Below are 24,352 nucleotides of genomic sequence, written 5' to 3'. Positions count from 1 at the left end.
ACACATCACTCCTCTCTGCCAATGCTACTCATCACTCCTCTCTGACAGTGCTCTCATCACTCCTCTCGATGGTGCTACTCATCACTCCTCTCTGACAGTGCTACTCATCACTCCTCTCTGACAGTGCGACACATCACTCCTCTCTGACAGTGCTACACATCACTCCTCTCTGACGGTGCTACACATCACTCCTCTCTGATGGTGCTACTCATCACTCCTCTCTGACAGTGCGACACATCACTCCTCTCTGCCAGTGCTACTCATCACTCCTCTCTGACAGTGCTCTCATCACTCCTCTCTGATGGTGCTACTCATCACTCCTCTCTGACTGCGACACATCACTCCCCTCTGCCAGTGCTACACATCACTCCTCTCTGCCAATGCTACACATCACTCCTCTCTGCCAATGCTGCACATCACTCCTCTCTGACAGTGCGCCACATCACTCCTCTCTGCCAGTGCGACACATCACTCCTCTCTGACAGTGCTACACATCACTGCTCTCTGACAGTGCTACACATCACTCCTCTCTGACGGTGCTACTCATCACTCCTCTCTGCCAGTGCTACTCATCACTCCTCTCTGACAGTGCGACACATCACTCCTCTCTGACAGTGCTACACATCACTCCTCTCTGACAGTGCAACACATCACTCCTCTCTGACGGTGCTACACATCACTCCTCTCTGACAGTGCTGCACATCACTCCTCTCTGACGGTGCTACACATCACTCCTCTCTGACGGTGCTACACATCACTCCTCTCTGACAGTGCGACACATCACTCCTCTCTGACAGTGCTACACATCACTCCTCTCTGGCAGTGCTACACATCACTCCTCTCTGACGGTGCTACACATCACTCCTCTCTGACAGTGCTACACATCACTCCTCTCTGACGGTGCTACACATCACTCCTCTCTGACAGTGCTACACATCACTCCTCTCTGACGGTGCTACTCATCACTCCTCTCTGACAGTGCGACACATCACTCCTCTCTGACAGTGCTACACATCACTCCTCTCTGACGGTGCTACTCATCACTCCTCTCTGACAGTGCTGCACATCACTCCTCTCTGACAGTGCGACACATCACTCCTCTCTGACGGTGCTACTCATCACTCCTCTCTGACAGTGCTGCACATCACTCCTCTCTGACAGTGCGACACATCACTCCTCTCTGACAGTGCGACACATCACTCCTCTCTGACGGTGCTACACATCACTCCTCTCTGACGGTGCTACACATCACTCCTCACTGACAGTGCGACACATCACTCCTCTCTGACGGTGCTACACATCACTCCTCTCTGACGGTGCTACTCATCACTCCTCTCTGACAGTGCTGCACATCACTCCTCTCTGACGGTGCTACACATCACTCCTCTCTGACAGTGCTACACATCACTCCTCTCTGACAGTGCTACACATCACTCCTCTCTGACAGTGCTACACATCACTCCTCTCTGACAGTGCTGCACATCACTCCTCTCTGACGGTGCTACTCATCACTCCTCTCTGACAGTGCTACTCATCACTCCTCTCTGACAGTGCTGCACATCACTCCTCTCTGACAGTGCTACACATCACTCCTCTCTGACAGTGCTACTCATCACTCCTCTCTGACAGTGCTACAGATCACTCCTCTCTGACAGTGCTGCACATCACTCCTCTCTGACGCTGCTACTCATCACTCCTCTCTGACAGTGCTACTCATCATTCCTCTCTGATGGTGCTGCACATCACTCCTCTCTGACAGTGCTACACATCACTCCTCTCTGACAGTGCTACACATCACTCCTCTCTGACAGTGCTGCACATCACTCCTCTCTGACGGTGCTACTCATCACTCCTCTCTGACAGTGCTGCACATCACTCCTCTCTGACAGTGCTACACATCACTCCTCTCTGACAGTGCTACTCATCACTCCTCTCTGACAGTGCTACACATCACTCCTCTCTGACAGTGCTGCACATCACTCCTCTCTGACAGTGCGACACATCACTCCTCTCTGACAGTGCAACACATCACTCCTCTCTGACAGTGCTGCACATCACTCCTCTCTGACAGTGCGACACATCACTCCTCTCTGACAGTGCTACACATCACTCCTCTCTGACAGTGCTGCACATCACTCCTCTCTGACGGTGCTACACATCACTCCTCTCTGACAGTGCTACACATCACTCCTCTCTGACAGTGCTACACATCACTCCTCTCTGACAGTGATACACATCACTCCTCTCTGACAGTGCTGCACATCACTCCTCTCTGACGGTGCTACACATCACTCCTCTCTGACGGTGCTACTCATCACTCCTCTGTGCCAGTGCTACACATCACTCCTCTCTGACAGTGCTACACATCACTCCTCTCTGACAGTGCTACACATCACTCCTCTCTGACAGTGCTGCACATCACTCCTCTCTGACAGTGCTGCACATCACTCCTCTCTGACGGTGCTACACATCACTCCTCTCTGACGGTGCTACACATCACTCCTCTCTGACAGTGCGACACATCACTCCTCTCTGACAGTGCTACTCATCACTCCTCTCTGACAGTGCTACTCATCACTCCTCTCTGACAGTGCTACTCATCACTCCTCTCTGACAGTGCGACACATCACTCCTCTCTTACAGTGCTACACATCACTCCTCTCTGACAGTGCGACACATCACTCCTCTCTGACAGTGCTACACATCACTCCTCTCTGACAGTGCTGCACATCACTCCTCTCTGACGGTGCTACACATCACTCCTCTCTGACGGTGCTACACATCACTCCTCTCTGACAGTGCGACACATCACTCCTCTCTGACAGTGCTACTCATCACTCCTCTCTGACAGTGCTACTCATCACTCCTCTCTGACAGTGCGACACATCACTCCTCTCTTACAGTGCTACACATCACTCCTCTCTGACAGTGCGACACATCACTCCTCTCTGACAGTGCTACACATCACTCCTCTCTGACAGTGCTGCACATCACTCCTCTCTGACGGTGCTACACATCACTCCTCTCTGACGGTGCTACACATCACTCCTCTCTGACAGTGCTTCACATCACTCCTCTCTGACAGTGCTACTCATCACTCCTCTCTGACAGTGCTACTCATCACTCCTCTCTGACAGTGCTACTCATCACTCCTCTCTGACAGTGCTACTCATCACTCCTCTCTTACAGTGCTACACATCACTCCTCTCTGACGGTGCTACACATCACTCCTCTCTGACAGTGCTGCACATCACTCCTCTCTGACGGTGCTACACATCACTCCTCTCTGACAGTGCGACACATCACTCCTCTCTGACAGTGCTACACATCACTCCTCTCTGACAGTGCTACACATCACTCCTCTCTGACGGTGCTACACATCACTCCTCTCTGACAGTGCTACACATCACTCCTCTCTGACGGTGCTACACATCACTCCTCTCTGACGGTGCTACTCATCACTCCTCTCTGACAGTGCGACACATCACTCCTCTCTGACAGTGCTACACATCACTCCTCTCTGACGGTGCTACTCATCACTCCTCTCTGACAGTGCTGCACATCACTCCTCTCTGACAGTGCGACACATCACTCCTCTCTGACGGTGCTACTCATCACTCCTCTCTGACAGTGCTGCACATCACTCCTCTCTGACAGTGCGACACATCACTCCTCTCTGACAGTGCGACACATCACTCCTCTCTGACGGTGCTACACATCACTCCTCTCTGACGGTGCTACACATCACTCCTCTCTGACAGTGCGACTCATCACTCCTCTCTGACGGTGCTACACATCACTCCTCTCTGACAGTGCTACTCATCACTCCTCTCTGACAGTGCTACTCATCACTCCTCTCTGACGGTGCTACACATCACTCCTCTCTGACAGTGCTACTCATCACTCCTCTCTGACAGTGCGACACATCACTCCTCTCTGACAGTGCGACACATCACTCGTCTCTGACAGTGCTACTCATCACTCCTCTCTGAGAGTGCGACACATCACTCGTCTCTGACAGTGCGACACATCACTCCTCTCTGACAGTGCGACACATCACTCGTCTCTGACAGTGCTACTCATCACTCCTCTCTGAGAGTGCGACACATCACTCGTCTCTGACAGTGCGACACATCACTCCTCTCTGACAGTGCGACACATCACTCGTCTCTGACAGTGCGACACATCACTCCTCTCTGACAGTGCGACACATCACTCCTCTCTGACAGTGCTACACATCACTCGTCTCTGACAGTGCGACACATCACTCCTCTCTGACAGTGCGACACATCACTCGTCTCTGACGGTGCGACACATCACTCCTCTCTGACAGTGCGACACATCACTCGTCTCTGACAGTGCGACACATCACTCCTCTCTGACAGTGCGACACATCACTCCTCTCTGACAGTGCGACACATCACTCCTCTCTGACATTGCGACACATCACTCCTCTCTGACAGTGCTACACATCACTCCTCTCTGACGGTGCTACTCATCACTCCTCTCTGACAGTGCGACACATCACTCCTCTCTGACAGTGCGACACATCACTCCTCTCTGACAGTGCGACACATCACTCCTCTCTGACGGGACTACTCATCACTCCTCTCTGACAGTGCTACACATCACTCCTCTCTGATGGTGCTACACATCACTCCTCTCTGACAGTGCTACACATCACTCCTCTCTGACAGTGCGACACATCACTCCTCTCTGACGGTGCTACACATCACTCCTCTCTGACGGTGCTACACATCACTCCTCTCTGACAGTGCTACTCATCACTCCTCTCTGACAGTGCTACTCATCACTCCTCTCTGCCAGTGCTACTCATCACTCCTCTCTGACAGTGCTACTCATCACTCCTCTCTGATGGTGCTAGACATCACTCCTCTCTGCCAGTGCTACTCATCACTCCTCTCTGACAGTGCTACTCATCACTCCTCTCTGACAGTGCTACTCATCACTCCTCTCTGATGGTGCTAGACATCACTCCTCTCTGCCAGTGCAACTCATCACTCCTCTCTGACAGTGCTACACATCACTCCTCTCTGACGGTGCTACTCATCACTCCTCTCTGACAGTGCTGCACATCACTCCTCTCTGACAGTGCGACACATCACTCCTCTCTGACGGTGCTACTCATCACTCCTCTCTGACAGTGCTGCACATCACTCCTCTCTGACAGTGCGACACATCACTCCTCTCTGACAGTGCGACACATCACTCCTCTCTGACGGTGCTACACATCACTCCTCTCTGACGGTGCTACACATCACTCCTCACTGACAGTGCGACACATCACTCCTCTCTGACGGTGCTACACATCACTCCTCTCTGACGGTGCTACTCATCACTCCTCTCTGACAGTGCTGCACATCACTCCTCTCTGACGGTGCTACACATCACTCCTCTCTGACAGTGCTACACATCACTCCTCTCTGACAGTGCTACACATCACTCCTCTCTGACAGTGCTACACATCACTCCTCTCTGACAGTGCTGCACATCACTCCTCTCTGACGGTGCTACTCATCACTCCTCTCTGACAGTGCTACTCATCACTCCTCTCTGACAGTGCTGCACATCACTCCTCTCTGACAGTGCTACACATCACTCCTCTCTGACAGTGCTACTCATCACTCCTCTCTGACAGTGCTACAGATCACTCCTCTCTGACAGTGCTGCACATCACTCCTCTCTGACGCTGCTACTCATCACTCCTCTCTGACAGTGCTACTCATCATTCCTCTCTGATGGTGCTGCACATCACTCCTCTCTGACAGTGCTACACATCACTCCTCTCTGACAGTGCTACACATCACTCCTCTCTGACAGTGCTGCACATCACTCCTCTCTGACGGTGCTACTCATCACTCCTCTCTGACAGTGCTGCACATCACTCCTCTCTGACAGTGCTACACATCACTCCTCTCTGACAGTGCTACTCATCACTCCTCTCTGACAGTGCTACACATCACTCCTCTCTGACAGTGCTGCACATCACTCCTCTCTGACAGTGCGACACATCACTCCTCTCTGACAGTGCAACACATCACTCCTCTCTGACAGTGCTGCACATCACTCCTCTCTGACAGTGCGACACATCACTCCTCTCTGACAGTGCTACACATCACTCCTCTCTGACAGTGCTGCACATCACTCCTCTCTGACGGTGCTACACATCACTCCTCTCTGACAGTGCTACACATCACTCCTCTCTGACAGTGCTACACATCACTCCTCTCTGACAGTGATACACATCACTCCTCTCTGACAGTGCTGCACATCACTCCTCTCTGACGGTGCTACACATCACTCCTCTCTGACGGTGCTACTCATCACTCCTCTGTGCCAGTGCTACACATCACTCCTCTCTGACAGTGCTACACATCACTCCTCTCTGACAGTGCTACACATCACTCCTCTCTGACAGTGCTGCACATCACTCCTCTCTGACAGTGCTGCACATCACTCCTCTCTGACGGTGCTACACATCACTCCTCTCTGACGGTGCTACACATCACTCCTCTCTGACAGTGCGACACATCACTCCTCTCTGACAGTGCTACTCATCACTCCTCTCTGACAGTGCTACTCATCACTCCTCTCTGACAGTGCTACTCATCACTCCTCTCTGACAGTGCGACACATCACTCCTCTCTTACAGTGCTACACATCACTCCTCTCTGACAGTGCGACACATCACTCCTCTCTGACAGTGCTACACATCACTCCTCTCTGACAGTGCTGCACATCACTCCTCTCTGACGGTGCTACACATCACTCCTCTCTGACGGTGCTACACATCACTCCTCTCTGACAGTGCGACACATCACTCCTCTCTGACAGTGCTACTCATCACTCCTCTCTGACAGTGCTACTCATCACTCCTCTCTGACAGTGCGACACATCACTCCTCTCTTACAGTGCTACACATCACTCCTCTCTGACAGTGCGACACATCACTCCTCTCTGACAGTGCTACACATCACTCCTCTCTGACAGTGCTGCACATCACTCCTCTCTGACGGTGCTACACATCACTCCTCTCTGACGGTGCTACACTTCATTCCTCTCTGACAGTGCGACACTTCACTCCTCTCTGACAGTGCTACTCATCACTCCTCTCTGACAGTGCTACTCATCACTCCTCTCTGACAGTGCTACTCATCACTCCTCTCTGACAGTGCTACTCATCACTCCTCTCTTACAGTGCTACACATCACTCCTCTCTGACGGTGCTACACATCACTCCTCTCTGACAGTGCTGCACATCACTCCTCTCTGACGGTGCTACACATCACTCCTCTCTGACAGTGCGACACATCACTCCTCTCTGACAGTGCTACACATCACTCCTCTCTGACAGTGCTACACATCACTCCTCTCTGACGGTGCTACACATCACTCCTCTCTGACAGTGCTACACATCACTCCTCTCTGACGGTGCTACACATCACTCCTCTCTGACAGTGCTACACATCACTCCTCTCTGACGGTGCTCCTCATCACTCCTCTCTGACAGTGCGACACATCACTCCTCTCTGACAGTGCTACACATCACTCCTCTCTGACGGTGCTACTCATCACTCCTCTCTGACAGTGCTGCACATCACTCCTCTCTGACAGTGCGACACATCACTCCTCTCTGACGGTGCTACTCATCACTCCTCTCTGACAGTGCTGCACATCACTCCTCTCTGACAGTGCGACACATCACTCCTCTCTGACAGTGCGACACATCACTCCTCTCTGACGGTGCTACACATCACTCCTCTCTGACGGTGCTACACATCACTCCTCACTGACAGTGCGACACATCACTCCTCTCTGACGGTGCTACACATCACTCCTCTCTGACGGTGCTACTCATCACTCCTCTCTGACAGTGCTGCACATCACTCCTCTCTGACGGTGCTACACATCACTCCTCTCTGACAGTGCTACACATCACTCCTCTCTGACAGTGCTACACATCACTCCTCTCTGACAGTGCTACACATCACTCCTCTCTGACAGTGCTGCACATCACTCCTCTCTGACGGTGCTACTCATCACTCCTCTCTGACAGTGCTACTCATCACTCCTCTCTGACAGTGCTGCACATCACTCCTCTCTGACAGTGCTACACATCACTCCTCTCTGACAGTGCTACTCATCACTCCTCTCTGACAGTGCTACAGATCACTCCTCTCTGACAGTGCTGCACATCACTCCTCTCTGACGCTGCTACTCATCACTCCTCTCTGACAGTGCTACTCATCATTCCTCTCTGATGGTGCTGCACATCACTCCTCTCTGACAGTGCTACACATCACTCCTCTCTGACAGTGCTACACATCACTCCTCTCTGACAGTGCTGCACATCACTCCTCTCTGACGGTGCTACTCATCACTCCTCTCTGACAGTGCTGCACATCACTCCTCTCTGACAGTGCTACACATCACTCCTCTCTGACAGTGCTACACATCACTCCTCTCTGACAGTGCTACACATCACTCCTCTCTGACAGTGCTACACATCACTCCTCTCTGACAGAGCTTCACACCACTCCTCTCTGACAGTGCTACTCATCACTCCTCTCTGACAGTGCTACACATCACTCCTCTCTGACAGTGCTGCACATCACTCCTCTCTGACAGTGCGACACATCACTCCTCTCTGACAGTGCGACACATCACTCCTCTCTGACAGTGCTGCACATCACTCCTCTCTGACAGTGCGACACATCACTCCTCTCTGACAGTGCTACACATCACTCCTCTCTGACAGTGCTGCACATCACTCCTCTCTGACGGTGCTACACATCACTCCTCTCTGACAGTGCTACACATCACTCCTCTCTGACAGTGCTACACATCACTCCTCTCTGACAGTGATACACATCACTCCTCTCTGACAGTGCTGCACATCACTCCTCTCTGACGGTGCTACACATCACTCCTCTCTGACGGTGCTACTCATCACTCCTCTGTGCCAGTGCTACACATCACTCCTCTCTGACAGTGCTACACATCACTCCTCTCTGACAGTGCTACACATCACTCCTCTCTGACAGTGCTGCACATCACTCCTCTCTGACAGTGCTGCACATCACTCCTCTCTGACGGTGCTACACATCACTCCTCTCTGACGGTGCTACACATCACTCCTCTCTGACAGTGCGACACATCACTCCTCTCTGACAGTGCTACTCATCACTCCTCTCTGACAGTGCTACTCATCACTCCTCTCTGACAGTGCTACTCATCACTCCTCTCTGACAGTGCGACACATCACTCCTCTCTTACAGTGCTACACATCACTCCTCTCTGACAGTGCGACACATCACTCCTCTCTGACAGTGCTACACATCACTCCTCTCTGACAGTACTGCACATCACTCCTCTCTGACGGTGCTACACATCACTCCTCTCTGACGGTGCTACACATCACTCCTCTCTGACAGTGCGGCACATCACTCCTCTCTGACAGTGCTACTCATCACTCCTCTCTGACAGTGCTACTCATCACTCCTCTCTGACAGTGCGACACATCACTCCTCTCTTACAGTGCTACACATCACTCCTCTCTGACAGTGCGACACATCACTCCTCTCTGACAGTGCTACACATCACTCCTCTCTGACAGTGCTGCACATCACTCCTCTCTGACGGTGCTACACATCACTCCTCTCTGACGGTGCTACACATCACTCCTCTCTGACAGTGCGACACATCACTCCTCTCTGACAGTGCTACTCATCACTCCTCTCTGACAGTGCTACTCATCACTCCTCTCTGACAGTGCTACTCATCACTCCTCTCTTACAGTGCTACACATCACTCCTCTCTGACGGTGCTACACATCACTCCTCTCTGACAGTGCTGCACATCACTCCTCTCTGACGGTGCTACACATCACTCCTCTCTGACAGTGCGACACATCACTCCTCTCTGACAGTGCTACACATCACTCCTCTCTGACAGTGCGACACATCACTCCTCTCTGACAGTGCTACTCATCACTCCTCTCTGACAGTGCTCTCATCACTCCTCTCTGACGGTGCTACTCATCACTCCTCTCTGACAGTGCGACACATCACTCCTCTCTGACAGTGCTTCACATCACTCCTCTCTGACAGTGCTACTCATCACTCCTCTCTGACAGTGCTCTCATCACTCCTCTCTGACGGTGCTACTCATCACTCCTCTCTGACGGTGCTACACATCACTCCTCTCTGACAGTGCGACACATCACTCCTCTCTGACAGTGCGACACATCACTCCTCTCTGACGGTGCTACTCATCACTCCTCTCTGACAGTGCGACACATCACTCCTCTCTGACAGTGCGACACATCACTCCTCTCTGACGGTGCTACACATCACTCCTCTCTGACAGTGCGACACATCACTCCTCTCTGACGGTGCTACTCATCATTCCTCTCTGACAGTGCTACTCATCACTCCTCTCTGACAGTGCTCTCATCACTCCTCTCTGACGGTGCTGCACATCACTCCTCTCTGACAGTGCGACACATCACTCCTCTCTGACGGTGCTACTCATCACTCCTCTCTGACAGTGCTACTCATCACTCCTCTCTGACGGTGCTGCATAATGATGGAATTTCAGCAAGTTACAAGACTCTACCTGTCAAAACTATAATTGCAGACCTGATTGTAACAATTCCTGTGCAGCGGGTGTGTGCTGTGCAAGGGCTGCCTTCCTTACTCAGGTATTCGGAGCTGCTATGGCAGTGAGGCCATCAGGCTGCATCTGATATTAAACCGTTCATTGACCTGGAACTTTCTCGAGAACTTTCTGACAAGATTTCAGCAATACTTGTCAGTCCCTATCAGAAACTTCGCATCATAGCTCCCTCTCCCTCCTCTTCCACAGCTGCTCAATCGGACTGAGCCCGACTGACTGAGCCCGACTGACTGAGCCCGACTGACTGAGCCCGACTGAGCCTGACTGACTGACTGAGCCCGACTGACTGAGCCCGACTGACTGACTGAGCCCGACTGACTGACTGAGCCCGACTGAGCCTGACTGACTGACTGAGCCCGACTGACTGAGCCCGACTGAGCCTGACTGACTGACTGAGCCCGACTGACTGACTGAGCCCGACTGAGCCTGACTGACTGACTGAGCCCGACTGACTGAGCCCGACTGACTGACTGAGCCCGACTGACTGAGCCCGACTGAGCCTGACTGACTGACTGAGCCCGACTGACTGAGCCCGACTGACTGACTGAGCCCAACTGACTGAGCCCGACTGACTGACTGAGCCCGACTGACTGACTGAGCCCGACTGACTGAGCCTGACTGACTGACTGAGCCCGACTGACTGAGCCCGACTGACTGACTGAGCCCGACTGACCGTGACTGACTGAGCCTGACTGACTGAGCCCGACTGACTGACTGAGCCCGACTGACTGAGCCCGACTGAGCCTGACTGACTGACTGAGCCCGACTGACTGAGCCCGACTGACTGACTGAGCCCGACTGACTGACTGACCCTGACCGACTGACTGACCCTGACCGACTGGCTGACCCTGACTGACTGACTGAGCCCGACTGACTGACTGACTGAGCCCGACTGACTGAGCCCGACTGGCTGACCCTGACCGACTGACTGACCCTGACTGAGCCCGACCGACTGACTGACCCGGACCGACTGACTGACCCTGACTGAGCCCGACCGACTGACTGACCCGGACCGACTGACTGAGCCCGACTGACCCTGACTGACTGACTGAGCCCGACTGACCCTGACTGACTGACTGAGCCTGACTGACTGACTGAGCCTGACAGTGAGCAACTTTGAGTTTCAAATCTCAAATCCAGTCCATCACCAAGACCATTTATTCCCATCTCCACAATATCACCTGATTTTGCCCTTATTTTACACTCACTAACACTGCAATTGTCATCCATATGTTCATCGAAGACCTCCTCACCAGACTCCAAAACCCAACCCTTTACAGACTTCAACTCATCCAGAATTCAACCATCTGCACCCTATCCAGCACTAAGTCCCATTCACCTTTCCGACCCTCACCAACCTCCACTGGCTCCCGAGACCCTCGCACATTGACTTCAAAATCTATAGAATCACTCCATGGCCTTGCACCCCCTAACCTGCAACATTCTTCAGTCTTACAGTTCAGCTTGAACCTTACACTCGCCCAGTTTGACCCAATTTGCACCCTCCCCTCCCCCCTGCCTCCTTCCCTCCCTTCCTCTCTCCTTCCCTCCCTCCCTCCGTCCTCCCCTCCCTCCCTCTCACCTTCCCTCCCTCCCTCCGTCCTTCCCTCCCTCCCTCCCTCCGTCCTTCCCTCCCTCCCTCCCTCCCTCCGTCCTTCCCTTTCTCCCTGCCTCCTTCCCTCCCTCCCTCCCTGCATCCATCCGTCCCTCCATCTGTCCTTCCCCCATCCTTCCTTCCCTCTCCCTCCCTCTTTCCCTCCCTCCCTCCTTCCCTGCATCCTTCCCTCCCTCCCTGCATACTTCCCTCTCTACCTCCCTCCTTCCCTACCTCCCTCCTTCCCTCCCTCCCTCCTTCCCTGCATCCTTCCCTCCCTCCCTGCATACTTCCCTCTCTACCTCCCTCCTTCCCTACCTCCCTCCTTCCCTACCTCCCTCCTTCCCTCCCTCCCTCCTTCCCCCTCTCCTTCCTCAATCAGTGGAAAAACCTTCAGCCACCTTGGTGATGCACTCTGGAAATCCCTCCCTGAACGAAGAGATCTTGGGACATCTCTCCCCACCTTTCAAAAGCCTCCTCAAAAACTACCCCTTCAACATTGCTTTCAGTCAGCTCCCTTCACTTTCCCCCGATCCCTGGTCGGGACCTGGTCCTTTGTCCTAAAGGCGTTTGGGGAAGTTTTGCAAGGTTCACAGCACTAAATCAACACGTGTTTTTACCTTTCAGGAAGGGAAGACTCTGGATCTGATTGTTCACATACACGATGCCCATTCTCAGGAAGGTGATTTTGATCTGTGAAACAACACCACTGATGAATAGAAAGAAAGACTTACATTTATACAGAGCCTTTCACCATCTCAGGATGTCCCGAAGTGCTTCACAGCCAATGAAGTACTTTGGAAGTGCAGTCACTGTGATAATGTAGGAAACGCAGCAGGCAATTTGTGCCCAGCAAGGACCCTCAAACAGCAATGTGATAAGGACAGATAACCAAAGAAAGGTGATATCAACATGAAAACATTTAGAGACAATCACTGACCATCAAGATAAGGAACCTCACCACCAGGGCCCTCTATAGACAGGGTCTCACCACCAGGGCCCCTTCTATAGACAGGGTCTCACCACCAGGGCCCCTTCTATAGACAGGGTCTCACCACCAGGGCCCTCTATAGACAGGGTCTCACCACCAGGGCCCCTTCTATAGACAGGGTCTCACCACCAGGGCCCCTTCTATAGACAGAGTCTCACCACCAGGGCCCCTTCTATAGACAGGGTCTCACCACCAGGGCCCCTTCTATAGACAGGGTCTCACCACCAGGGCCCTCTATAGACAGGGCCTCACCACCAGGGCCCTCTATAGACAGGGTCTCACCACCAGGGCCCCTTCTATAGACAGGGTCTCACCACCAGGGCCCTCTATAGACAGGGTCTCACCACCAGGGCCCCTTCTATAGACAGGGTCTCACCACCAGGGCCCCTTCTATAGACAGAGTCTCACCACCAGGGCCCCTTCTATAGACAGGGTCTCACCACCAGGGCCCCTTCTATAGACAGGGTCTCACCACCAGGGCCCTCTATAGACAGGGCCTCACCACCAGGGCCCCTTCTATGGACAGGGCCTCACCACCAGGGCCCTCTATAGACAGGGCCTCACCACCAGGACCCCTTCTATCGACAGGGTCTCACCACCAGGGCCCTCTATAGACAGGGTCTCACCACCAGGGCCCTCTATAGACAGGGCCTCACCACCAGGGCCCCTTCTATAGACGGGGCCTCACCACCAGGGCCCCTTCTATAGACAGGGTCTCACCACCAGGACCCCTTCTATAGACAGGGTCTCACCACCAGGGTCCCTTCTATAGACAGGGTCTCACCACCAGGGCCCCTTCTATAGACAGGGTCTCACCACCAGGGCCCCTTCTATAGATAGGGTCTCACCACCAGGCCCCTTCTATAGACAGGGTCTCACCACCAGGACCCCTTCTATAGACAGGGTCTCACCACCAGGCCCCTCTATAGACAGGGTCTCACCACCAGGGCCCCTTCTATAGACAGGGTCTCATCACCAGGGCCCCTTCTATAGACAGGGTCTCACCACCAGGGCCCCTTCTATAGACAGGGTCTCATCACCAGGGCCCCTTCTATAGACAGGGTCTCACCACCAGGGCCCCTTCTATAGACAGGGTCTCACCAACAGGGCCCCTTCTATAGACAGGGTCTCACCACCAGGGCCCCTTCTACAGACAGGGTCTCACCACCAGGGCCCCTTCTATAGACAGGGTCTCACCACCAGGGCCCCTTCTCTAGACAGGGTCTCACCACCAGGACCCCTTCTATAGACAGGGTCTCACCACCAGGGCCCCTTCTATAGACAGGGTCTCACCACCAGGGCCCCTTCTACAGACAGGGTCTCACCACCAGGCCCCTTCTATAGACAGGGTCTCACCACCAGGGCCCTCTATAGACAGGGTCTCACCACCAGGACCCCTTCTATAGACAGGGTCTCACCACCAGGGCCCCTTCTATAGACAGGGCCTCACCACCAGGGCCCCTTCTATAGACAGGGTCTCACCACCAGGGCCCCTTCTATAGACAGGGCCTCACCACCAGGACCCCTTCTATAGACAGGGCCTCACCACCAGGGCCCCCTCTATAGACAGGGCCTCACCACCAGGCCCCTTCTATAGACAGGGCCTCACCACCAGGCCCCTTCTATAGACAGGGCCTCACCACCAGGACCCCTTCTATAGACAGGGCCTCACCATCAGGACCCTCTGTAGACAGGGTCTCACCACCAGGGCCCCTTCTATAGACAGGGTCTCACCACCAGGGACCCTTCTATAGACAGGGTCTCACCACCAGGGCCCCTTCTATAGACAGGGCCTCACCACCAGGGCCCCTTCTATAGACAGGGCCTCACCATCAGGACCCTCTATAGACAGGGCCTCACCACTAGGGCCCCTTCTATAGACAGGGCCTCACCACTAGGGCCCTCTATAGACAGGGTCTCACCACCAGGGCCCCTTCTATAGACAGGGCCTCACCACTAGGGCCCTCTATAGACAGGGTCTCACCACCAGGGCCCCTTCTATAGACAGGGCCTCACCACCAGGGCCCCTTCTATAGACAGGGCCTCACCACCAGGGCCCCTTCTATAGACAGGGTCTCACCACCAGGGCCCCTTCCATAGACAGGGTCTCACCACCAGGGCCCCTTCTATAGACAGGGCCTCACCACCAGGGCCCCTTCTGTAGACAGGGTCTCACCACCAGGGCCCCTTCTATAGACAGGGTCTCACCACCAGGGCCCCTTCTATAGACAGGGTCTCACCACCAGGGCCCTCTATATACAGGGTCTCACCACCAGGGCCCTCTAGAAACAGGGCCTCACCACCAGGGCCCCTTCTATAGACAGGGTCTCACCACCAGGGCCCCTTCTATAGACAGGGTCTCACCACCAGGGCCCTCTATAGACAGGGTCTCACCACCAGGGCCACTTCTATAGACAGGGTCTCACCACCAGGGCCCCTTCTATAGACAGGGCCTCACCACCAGGGCCCCTTCTATAGACAGGGTCTCACCACCAGGACCCCTTCTATAGACAGGGCCTCACCACCAGGGCCCCTTCTATAGACAGGGTCTCACCACCAGGGCCACTTCTATAGACAGGGTCTCACCACCAGGGCCCCTTCTATAGACAGTGTCTCACCACCAGGGCCCCTTCTATAGACAGGGTCTCACCACCAGGACCCCTTCTATAGACAGGGTCTCACCACCAGGGCCCCTTCTATAGACAGGGTCTCACCACCAGGGCCCTCTATAGACAGGGTCTCACCACCAGGGCCCCTTCTACAGACAGGGCCTCACCACCAGGGCCCCTTCTACAGACAGGGTCTCACCACCAGGGCCCCTTCTATAGACAGGGCCTCACCACCAGGGCCCCTTCTATAGACAGGGCCTCACCACCAGGACCCCTTCTATAGACAGGGTCTCACCACCAGGGCCCCTTCTATAGACAGGGCCTCACCACCAGGGCCCCTTCTATAGACAGGGTCTCACCACCAGGGCCCTCCATAGACAGGGTCTCACCACCAGGGCCCCTTCTATAGACAGGGTCTCACAACCAGGACCCCTTCTATAGACAGGGCCTCACCACCAGGCCCCTTCTATAGACAGGATCTCACCACCAGGACCCCTTCTATAGACAGGGTCTCACCACCAGGGCCCCTTCTATAGACAGGGTCTCACCACCAGGGCCCCTTCTATAGACAGGGTCTCACCACCAGGACCCCTTCTATAGACATGGTCTCACCACCAGGGCCCTCTATAGACAGGGCCTCACCACCAGGACCCCTTCTATAGACAGGGTCTCACCACCAGGACCCCTTCTATAGACAGGGTCTCACCACCAGGGCCCTCTATAGACAGGGTCTCACCACCAGGGCCCCTTCTATAGACAGGGCCTCACCACCAGGACCCCTTCTATGGACAGGGTCTCACCACCAGGGCCCCTTCTATAGACAGGGTCTCACCACCAGGGCCCTCTATAGACAGGGTCTCACCACCAGGGCCCTCTATAGACAGGGCCTCACCACCAGGGCCCCTTCTATGGACAGTGCCTCACCACCAGGGCCCTCTATAGACAGGGTCTCACCACCAGGGCCCCTTCTATAGACAGGGCCTCACCACCAGGACCCCTTCTATCGACAGGGTCTCACCACCAGGGCCCTCTATGGACAGGGTCTCACCACCAGGGCCCTCTATAGACAGGGTCTCACCACCAGGACCCCTTCTATAGACAGGGTCTCACCACCAGGGCCCCTTCTATAGACAGGGTCTCACCACCAGGGCCCCTTCTATAGACAGGGTCTCACCACCAGGGCCCCTTCTATAGACAGGGTCTCACCACCAGGCCCCTTCTATAGACAGGGTCTCACCACCAGGACCCCTTCTATAGACAGGGTCTCACCACCAGGGCCCTCTATAGACAGGGTCTCACCACCAGGGCCCCTTCTATAGACAGGGTCTCACCACCAGGGCCCCTTCTATAGACAGGGTCTCACCACCAGGGCCCCTTCTATAGACAGGGTCTCACCACCAGGGCCCCTTCTATAGACAGGGTCTCACCACCAGGGCCCCTTCTATAGACAGGGCCTCACCACCAGGGCCCCTTCTATCGACAGGGTCTCACCACCAGGGCCCCTTCTATAGACAGGGTCTCACCACCAGGGCCCCTTCTATAGACAGGGTTTCACCACCAGGGCCCCTTCTATAGACAGGGCCTCACCACCAGGGCCCTCTATAGACAGGGTCTCACCACCAGGGCCCCTTCTATAGACAGGGTCTCACCACCAGGGCCCTCTATAGACAGGGTCTCACCACCAGGGCCCTCTATAGTCAGGGTCTCACCACCAGGACCCCTTCTATAGACAGGGTCTCACCACCAGGGCCCCTTCTTTTGACAGGGCCTCACCACCAGGGCCCCTTCTATAGACAGGGTCTCACCACCAGGGCCCCTTCTAGAGACAGGGCCTCACCACCAGGACCCCTTCTATAGACAGGGACTCACCACCAGGGCCCCCTCTATAGACAGGGCCTCACCACCAGGCCCCTTCTATAGACAGGGCCTCACCACCAGGCCCCTTCTATAGACAGGGCCTCACCACCAGGACCCCTTCTATAGACAGGGCCTCACCATCAGGACCCTCTGTAGACAGGGTCTCACCACCAGGGCCCCTTCTATAGACAGGGTATCACCACCAGGGCCCCTTCTATAGACAGGGCCTCACCACCAGGGCCCCTTCTATAGACAGGGCCTCACCATCAGGACCCTCTATAGACAGGGCCTCACCACTAGGGCCCCTTCTATAGACAGGGCCTCACCACTAGGGCCCTCTATAGACAGGGTCTCACCACCAGGGCCCTCTATAGACAGGGCCTCACCACCAGGGCCCCTTCTATAGACAGGGTCTCACCACCAGGGCCCCTTCTATAGACAGGGTCTCACCACCAGGGCCCCTTCTATAGACAGGGCCTCACCACTAGGGCCCCTTCTATAGACAGGGTCTCACCACCAGGGCCCCTTCTATAGACAGGGCCTCACCACCAGGGCCCCTTCTATAGACAGGGCCTCACCACCAGGGCCCCTTCTATAGACAGGGTCTCACCACCAGGGCCCCTTCTATAGACAGGGTCTCACCACCAGGGCCCCTTCTATAGACAGGGCCTCACCACCAGGACCCCTTCTATAGACAGGGTCTCACCACCAGGGCCCCTTCTATAGACAGTGTCTCACCACCAGGGCCCCTTCTATAGACAGGGTCTCACCACCAGGGCCCCTTCTATAGACAGGGTCTCACCACCAGGGCCCCTTCTATAGACAGGGTCTCACCACCAGGGCCCCTTCTATAGACAGGGCCTCACCACCAGGACCCCTTCTATAGACAGGGTCTCACCACCAGGGCCCCTTCTATAGACAGGGTCTCACCACCAGGGCCCCTTCTATAGACAGGGTCTCACCACCAGGGCCCCTTCTATAGACAGGGTCTCACCACCAGGGCCCACTATAGACAGGGTCTCACCATCAGGACCCTCTTTCGACAGGGCGTCACCACCAGGGCCCCTTCTATAGACAGGGCCTCTCCATCAGGACCCTCTATAGACAGGGCCTCACCACTAGGGCCCCTTCTATAGACAGGGCCTCACCACCAGGGCCCCTTCTATAGACAGGGCCTCACCACTAGGGCCCCTTCTATAGACAGGGCCTCACCACCAGGGCCCCTTCTATAGACAGGGTCTCACCACCAGGGCCCCTTCTATAGACAGGGCCTCACCACCAGGGCCCCTTCTATAGACAGGGCCTCACCACTAGGGCCCCTTCTATAGACAGGGCCTCACCACCAGGGCCCCTTCTATAGACAGGGTCTCACCATCAGGGCCCCTTCTATAGACAGGGCCTCACCACCAGGGCCCCTTCTATAGACAGGGTCTCATCACCAGGGCCCCTTCTATAGACAGGGCCTCACCACCAGGGACCCTTCTATAGACAGGGTCTCACCACCAGGGCCCTCTATAGACAGGGTCTCACCACCAGGGCCCCTTCTATAGACAGGGTCTCACCACCAGGGCCCCTTCTATAGACAGGGTCTCACCACCAGGGCCCCTTCTATAGACAGGGCCTCACGACCAGGGCCCTCTATAGACAGGGCCTCACCACCAGGACCCCTTCTATAGACAGGGCCTCACCACCAGGGCCCTCTATAGAGAGGGTCTCACCACCAGGGCCCCTTCTATAGACAGGGCCTCACCACCAGGGCACTCTATAGACAGGGCCTCACCACCAGGGCCCCTTCTGCAGACAGGGCCTCACCACCAGGGCCCTCTATAGACAGGGCCTCAACACCAGGGCCCCTTCTATAGACAGGGCCTCACCACCAGGGCCCCTTCTATAGACAGGGTCTCACCACTAGGGCCCTCTATAGACAGGGTCTCACCACCAGGGCCCTCAAAAGACAGGGCCTCACCACCAGGGCCCCTTCTGCAGACAGGGTCTCACCACCAGGGCCCCTTCTATAGACAGGGTCTCACCACCAGGGCCCCTTCTATAGACAGGGCCTCACCAACAGGGCCCCTTCTATAGACAGGGCCTCACCACCAGGGCCCCTTCTATAGACAGGGTCTCACCACCAGGGCCCCTTCTATAGACAGGGTCTCACCACCAGGGCCCTCTATAGACAGGGTCTCACCACCAGGGCCCTCTATAGACAGGGTCTCACCACCAGGGCCCCTTCTATAGACAGGGCCTCACCAACAGGGCCCTCTATAGACAGGGTCTCACCACCAGGACCCCTTCTATCGACAGGGTCTCACCACCAGGACCCCTTCTATAGACAGGGCCTCACCACCAGGGCCCCTTCTATAGACAGGGTCTCACCACCAGGGCCCCTTCTATAGACAGGGTCTCACCACCAGGACCCCTTCTATAGACAGGGTCTCACCACCAGGGCCCCTTCTATAGACAGGGTCTCACCACCAGGACCCCTTCTATAGACAGGGTCTCACCACCAGGGCCCCTTCTATAGACAGGGTCTCACCACCAGGACCCCTTCTATAGACAGGGCCTCACCACCAGGACCCTCTATAGACAGGGTCTCACCACCAGGGCCCTCTGTAGACAGGGCCTCACCACCAGGGCCCCTTCTATAGACAGGGTCTCACCACCAGGGCCCTCTATAGACAGGGTCTCACCACCAGGGCCCCTTCTATAGACAGGGCCTCACCACCAGGGCCCCTTCTATAGACAGGGTCTCACCACCAGGGCCCTCTATAGACAGGGTCTCACCACCAGGGCCCCTTCTATAGACAGTGTCTCACCACCAGGGCCCCTTCTATAGACAGGGTCTCACCACCAGGGCCCTCTATAGACAGGGTCTCACCACCAGGGCCCCTTCTATAGACAGTGTCTCACCACCAGGGCCCCTTCTATAGACAGGGTCTCACCACCAGGGCCCCTTCTATAGACAGGGCCTCACCACCAGGGACCCTTCTATAGACAGGGTCTCACCACCAGGGCCCTCTATAGACAGGGTCTCACCACCAGGGCCCCTTCTATAGACAGGGTCTCACCACCAGGGCCCTCTATAGACAGGGCCTCACCACCAGGGCCCCTTCTATAGACAGGGCCTCACCACCAGGGCCCCTTCTATAGACTGGGTCTCACCACCAGGGCACCTTCTATAGACAGGGCCTCACCACCAGGACCCCTTCTATAGACAGGGCCTCACCACCAGGGCCCCTTCTATAGACAGGGTCTCACCACCAGGGCCCTCTATAGACAGGGCCTCACCACCAGGGCCCCTTCTATAGACAGGGCCTCACCACCAGGGCCCTCTATAGAGAGGGTCTCACCACCAGGGCCCCTTCTATAGACAGGGCCTCACCACCAGGGCCCTCTATAGACAGGGCCTCACCACCAGGGCCCCTTCTATAGACAGGGCCTCACCACCAGGGCCCTCTATAGACAGGGCCTCACCACCAGGGCCCCTTCTATAGACAGGGTCTCACCACCAGGGCCCTCTATAGACAGGGTCTCACCACCAGGGCCCCTTCTATAGACAGTGTCTCACCACCAGGGCCCCTTCTATAGACAGGGTCTCACCACCAGGGCCCCTTCTATAGACAGGGTCTCACCACCAGGGCCCCTTCTATAGACAGGGTCTCACCACCAGGGCCCTCTATAGACAGGGTCTCACCACCAGGGCCCTCAAAAGACAGGGCCTCACCACCAGGGCCCGTTCTACAGACAGGGTCTCACCACCAGGGCCCCTTCTATAGACAGGGTCTCACCACCAGGGCCCCTTCTATAGACAGGGCCTCACCACCAGGACCCCTTCTATAGACAGGGTCTCACCACCAGGGCCCCTTCTATAGACAGGGCCTCACCACCTGGGCCCCTTCTATCGACAGGGCCTCACCACCAGGACCCCTTCTATAGACAGGGTCTCACCACCAGGGCCCTCTATAGACAGGGTCTCACCACCAGGGCCCTCTATAGACAGGGTCTCACCACCAGGGCCCCTTCTATAGAAAGGGCCTCACCAACAGGGCCCTCTATAGACAGGATCTCACCACCAGGACCCCTTCTATAGACAGGGTCTCACCACCAGGACCCCTTCTATAGACAGGGCCTCACCACCAGGGCCCCTTCTATAGACAGGGTCTCACCACCAGGGCCCCTTCTATAGACAGGGTCTCACCACCAGGACCCCTTCTATAGACAGGGTCTCACCACCAGGGCCCCTTCTATAGACAGGGTCTCACCACCAGGACCCCTTCTATAGACAGGGTCTCACCACCAGGGCCCCTTCTATAGACAGGGTCTCACCACCAGGACCCCTTCTATAGACAGGGCCTCACCACCAGGACCCTCTATAGACAGGGTCTCACCACCAGGGCCCTCTATAGACAGGGCCTCACCACCAGGGCCCCTTCTATAGACAGGGTCTCACCACCAGGGCCCTCTATAGACAGGGTCTCACCACCAGGGCCCCTTCTATAGACAGTGTCTCACCACCAGGGCCCCTTCTATAGACAGGGTCTCACCACCAGGGCCCTTTATAGACAGGGTCTCACCACCAGGGCCCCTTCTATAGACAGGGTCTCACCACCAGGCCCCCTTCTATAGACAGGGTCTCACCACCAGGACCCCTTCTATAGACAGGGCCTCACAACCAGGGCCCCTTCTTTCGACAGGGTCTCACCACCAGGGCCCCTTCTATAGACAGGGTCTCACCACCAGGACCCCTTCTATAGACAGGGCCTCACCACCAGGGCCCTCTATAGACAGGGTCTCACCACCAGGACCCCTTCTATAGACAGGGTCTCACCACCAGGGCCCCTTCTATAGACAGGGTCTCACCACCAGGACCCCTTCTATAGACAGGGCCTCACCACCAGGACCCTCTATAGACAGGGTCTCACCACCAGGGCCCTCTATAGACAGGGCCTCACCACCAGGGCCCCTTCTATAGACAGGGTCTCACCACCAGGGCCCTCTATAGACAGGGTCTCACCACCAGGGCCCCTTCTATAGACAGTGTCTCACCACCAGGGCCCCTTCTATAGACAGGGTCTCACCACCAGGGCCCTCTATAGACAGGGTCTCACCACCAGGGCCCCTTCTATAGACAGGGTCTCACCACCAGGGCCCCTTCTATAGACAGGGTCTCACCACCAGGGCCCTCTATAGACAGGGTCTCACCACCAGGGCCCCTTCTATAGAAAGGGTCTCACCACCAGGGCCCCTTCTATAGACAGGGCCTCACCACCAGGACCCCTTCTATAGACAGGGTCTCACCACCAGGGCCCCTTGTATAGACAGGGTCTCACCACCAGGACCCCTTCTATAGACAGGGTCTCACCACCAGGGCCCCTTCTATAGACAGGGCCTCACCACCAGGGCCCTCTATAGACAGGGCCTCACTACCAGGGCCCCTTCTATGGACAGGGCCTCACCACCAGGACCCCTTCTATGGACAGGGTCTCACCACCAGGGCCCCTTCTATAGACAGGGCCTCACCACAAGGGCCCCTTCTATAGACAGGGCCTCACCACCAGGACCCCTTCTATAGACAGGGTCTCACCACCAGGGCCCCTTCTATAGACAGGGCCTCACCACCAGGGCCCCTTCTATAGACAGTGTCTCACCACCAGGGCCCCTTCTATAGACAGGGTCTCACCACCAGGGCCCCTTCTATAGACAGGGTCTCACCACCAGGGCCCCTTCTATAGACAGGGTCTCACCACCAGGGCCCCTTCTATAGACAGGGTCTCACCACCAGGGCCCCTTCTATAGACAGGGTCTCACCACCAGGGCCCCTTCTATAGACAGGGTCTCACCACCAGGGCCCCTTCTATAGACAGGGTCTCACCACCAGGGCCCCTTCTATAGACAGGGTCTCACCACCAGGGCCCCTTCTATAGACAGGGTCTCACCACCAGGGCCCCTTCTATAGACTGGGTCTCACCACCAGGGCCCCTTCTATAGACAGGGTCTCACCACCAGGGCCCCTTCTATAGACAGGGCCTCACCACCAGGGCCCCTTCTATAGACAGGGTCTCACCACCAGGGCCCCTTCTATAGACAGGGCCTCACCACCAGGGCCCCTTCTATAGACAGGGTCTCACCACCAGGGCCCCTTCTATAGACAGGGCCTCACCACCAGGGCCCTGTATAGACAGGGTCTCACCACCAGGGCCCCTTCTATAGACAGGGTCTCACCACCAGGACCCCTTCTATAGACAGGGTCTCACCACCAGGGCCCCTTCTATAGACAGGGCCTCACCACCAGGGCCCCTTCTATAGACAGGGTCTCACCACCAGGGCCCCTTCTACAGACAGGGTCTCACCACCATGGCCTCTATAGACAGGGCCTCACCACCAGGGCCCTCTATAGACAGGGCCTCACCACCAGGGCCCTCTATAGACAGGGTCTCACCACCAGGACCCCTTCTATAGACAGGGTCTCACCAGCAGGGCCCCTTCTATAGACAGGGCCTCACCACCAGGGCCCCTTCTATAGACAGGGTCTCACCAGCAGGGCCCCTTCTATATACAGGGTCTCACCACCAGGGCCCCTTCTATAGACAGGGTCTCACCAGC

At 55.9% G+C, this 24,352-nt stretch overlaps 1 protein-coding gene across 1 annotated transcript in view; it reads right to left on the bottom strand.

Moving 5' to 3' along the window:
* The window catches only part of LOC137307999 (mucin-6-like), a gene marked incomplete at its 3' end in the record, with an annotated part of 353,656 nt that overhangs the window by 207,649 nt on the left and 121,655 nt on the right, over window positions 1-24,352 (bottom strand). The window contains exon 10 of the mRNA XM_067976969.1: window positions 12,913-12,985. Coding sequence (XP_067833070.1) covers window positions 12,913-12,985 — 73 coding nt within the window. The remainder of the gene's footprint in view (window positions 1-12,912; window positions 12,986-24,352) is intronic.

This window comes from Heptranchias perlo, unplaced genomic scaffold (assembly GCF_035084215.1).
Source record: "Heptranchias perlo isolate sHepPer1 unplaced genomic scaffold, sHepPer1.hap1 HAP1_SCAFFOLD_117, whole genome shotgun sequence".
In the NCBI taxonomy this organism is placed as follows: domain Eukaryota; kingdom Metazoa; phylum Chordata; class Chondrichthyes; order Hexanchiformes; family Hexanchidae; genus Heptranchias; species Heptranchias perlo.
The sequence above is the reverse complement of the archived record's forward strand: the minus strand, read 5'-3'. Positions and strand labels throughout refer to the sequence as shown.